Below are 3,248 nucleotides of genomic sequence, written 5' to 3'. Positions count from 1 at the left end.
GCTCATCTGTCTTTTGCCTATAGGTTGAAAACTCTAACCTATGAACTCTAAAATTTATCTTGACAGACGCATCTAGTTGCTGCTCAAACAAGGTCCATATTTCTTTGGGTACCTTTTGGTTTGCATCAGACAACCCAGATGATAAAATTCTCTTCATACCTTCATCACCAAAAGCAAGTTTAATCTTTGTTGCTTTTTTCTCATCCAGTGTTACATTGTGGTCTTCAATATATAAATTCATGCGTGCTTTAAACGCACGGAGACTCTCTGCCAGGTCTCTTGCATCCCAATCCATCTTGGGCATTTTAGATGACATATTGATTATTGTTACGTACGGCCTAGCCTAAGCCACCAGAGCAATTATCACGCTAAAACGGTGATGGTGATTCGCCTACAAACGGCGCTGCTGTTGTTGGACGGACACGAGTGTTTTTTACGGCGAGGCTTGTTGCTCGGAAATCAAAAATATGTCACGTAACTGTAAGTGCACTAAGATTACTTACAGGAGTTCTATTCCTTGTTATTTCACAATATACCGCTGCCACCATTTAATGATTGTCAGACACGTTTTACTTATTATTTTGATGTTTAATATATATCTATTAATTGGTATTATTTTCAAACATGGCGTTGTATCAGAACTGCCCTTAGTGCGCAGTAGCGTTGCTATGGTTATATGGTTGGGGGCAGCATACACATATGATATTACTACATGATGCTCAAGTCCTACAAGAAGATTTAGAGAAAGCATGTGACTGGTCTGACAAATGGCAATTACCTTTTAACGAGGGTAAGTGCAAAGTAATGCACTTTGGGATGAAAAACAACAAACATCTGTATGCCATGCGTGGTTTCTTATTGAATGAAGTTGATCATGAAAAAGACCTCGGTGTTACTATTGACTCTAAACTTGTTTTTAATGTACATGTGGCAGATGTAGCAATGAGAGCAAATCGGAAGTTGGGCATGGTATATCGAGCTTTCAAGTTTTTAAATATGGATGGGTTTCTTCGTTTATATAAAGCTATTATTCGTCCGACCTTGGAATACTGCAACGTTGTTTTTAACTCGCTACATTGTAAGGAGGAAGACCTATTGGAAAAAGTCCAAGAACGTGCCACCAAGCTGATTTTTTCCATTCGTCATTTACCTTATTCAGAAAGGCTGAAAATTCTCAACCTACCTACTCTCGCATACAGAAGGCAAAGAGCTCATTTGATACAGATTTTTAAAATTTTACATGGAGTGGATAGTATTTCTGCTGATTCTTTTTTTAGCGTGATGAAGATGTTAGAACACGTGGTCATTCTTTTAAATTAAAATTTAAGTTCTCACGCACAAATTGGATGAGGGACTCATTTGGTCGAAAAGCTATTATATTATGGAATTCGTTATCGGAGGATGTAGTAGCTTCAAGATCAACCTATCAATTTAAGTCCGGTCTTGAACGGGCATGGTCCAACCACCCTCTTAAATTTGCGCCATATTCAAGAGTTGATATAATTATCAAGAGGGGCTTATAGGCATAGCCTAGCCTCGACTCCGGACCCAGCATTGCTGAGCTCCGGAAACAAGTAAACAAGTAAATCGCCCGAAGGCAAAGTTAGTACAAAAGTATGATGATATAGCAAATAAATACTAATGTATAATATAAACTGGCCTCGTAACGTTCCTGGCGTGCAAAACAGCCTTACGGACGTTCCGTGCATACCGATACATCCCCGACGATCGTTCTTGAGTGGAATGTCTGCTGAGATGTACACCATCCATAGCTCTCTGTGTTTCCAATAGGTCACCACGGCATCATTTGCGTAAATAGACTTTAGTTGGCGAATATTATCCACTACTGCGTCATTAAATGCATGCCCACTCGACTGGGGTGCCGTTTAAGCAATTGGCTGACCAGCACTTGGCTGCATTCGACACCAAACTTAAGATATTCGGTCACGTTAACAATTTTTTGAACAATCAAATCATTTGATCTCTTGCCGATGTGTCCGATGATTTTTGCAGAGAATTTAGTAAAAGAGGGAAGTTGTACACTAGCATTTTCAAAAAAGGTTCTGCTTGGCGTTGTCTAAAAACTGACATACACTGGACAGCTGAACCCAAAATAGTGCCTGTTGTTGATAGTAGTGATTTCACTTCACTATCTTGTGATTCACTTATCTTTTCCAAGGCCTTGATTAATGGCATCGATGCTCTAAGCATGTCTTCCTCGATTGACCAGATTGTATTATCAGTTTTTCATGTTTGAAATTCCTTTTATTTAGTGTCGATTTATTTGGGTTTTATTTTCTTCAAAATTTCATCTTTTTTTTATTGGTCTCGGATATGTATTCTTTGTTCTCTCCACCATAACAGAATATCTTTGTTGTATGATGTACCTTTAGGCACTTCATGTGGTTTAATTAATAGTACATAACTTGAGCTACCGTCCGGGTTCAATTTACTTATCAAGGCATCCTCACTTTTTTGCTGGTATGTTCCAGTTGGTGAAGTTGGTCGCTTGGAGACCCGACTACGTCTTCGTTGTCTAAAGGTATCCTTAGACTCCGACGAAGAGCTTCCCGAACGCTGTCTCTTATGAGGTGTCCTAATGCTGGCTCTTGATCGAGACTAAGAATCCGACCTAACATCTCTCATAGTATCTTGCAACATAAAAATCCTATATCGTTTATGATTGCCAGTTGATTTGGTAAAAAGTCAACTGTTGCTGGAGATTTAGGCCTAGAAGTTGTACATAAAACGTCTTTAATTGGCTTGTTGGATACTTTACTTTGAGCCATTTCAAATTTTTTCCATTGGTGACGGCTGACCATGACCCATATCAAGGAGGCATGTATCATCCTGCTCAAATAGTAAAGGCGTGATCTGTCCTTGCTGATATTACGACCGAATGAATGGAGGCGCAATTCGGACCTGTCATGCCTGTGCGACTGTGCACATGGTGACAGTTGACTCAGACAGTTGACATTTCTATCATGGATATATCTTAGTCTTACATCTATCTTCTTTATCAGAAACCATAAGACGGTATCGCTATTATATAAATGTTAAGCTTACTTACAAAGTAAACGAAGAGGTCGGAAGATACCATCAGTACTTGATAGAGTTGTACAACAAAGTCAACTTACTCTAGATGCAACTTCATTAGAGCCTGCTTCAACAGAAATTTATAATTCCCAGCAATGTTTTAACTGTATATATGAACTGTTTTATAAGTTGTTTTGTGACTGTGTAATTTG

General features: G+C 38.9%; 1 protein-coding gene across 1 annotated transcript; it reads left to right on the top strand.

Annotated features, from left to right (window-relative positions):
* The first annotated feature begins 699 nt into the window (after nt 1–699).
* LOC140061246 (uncharacterized protein B0403.1-like) lies at nt 700–1,320 on the top strand. The gene has a single exon (XM_072107754.1). It carries the CDS (start codon nt 700–702, stop codon nt 1,318–1,320), a length of 621 nt encoding a protein of 206 aa, XP_071963855.1.
* The last annotated feature ends 1,928 nt before the right edge of the window (nt 1,321–3,248 follow it).

The sequence above is a fragment of the Antedon mediterranea genome, chromosome 10 (genome assembly GCF_964355755.1).
Source record: "Antedon mediterranea chromosome 10, ecAntMedi1.1, whole genome shotgun sequence".
Lineage (NCBI taxonomy): Eukaryota > Metazoa > Echinodermata > Crinoidea > Comatulida > Antedonidae > Antedon > Antedon mediterranea.
Note: the sequence above shows the minus strand (reverse complement) of the source record. Positions and strands in the feature narration are given on the sequence as shown.

Coding starts and splice junctions, on each gene's coding strand:
- LOC140061246 (XM_072107754.1), top strand. CDS start 700: ATGATATTACTACATGATGCTCAAGTCCTACAAGAAGATTTAGAGAAA.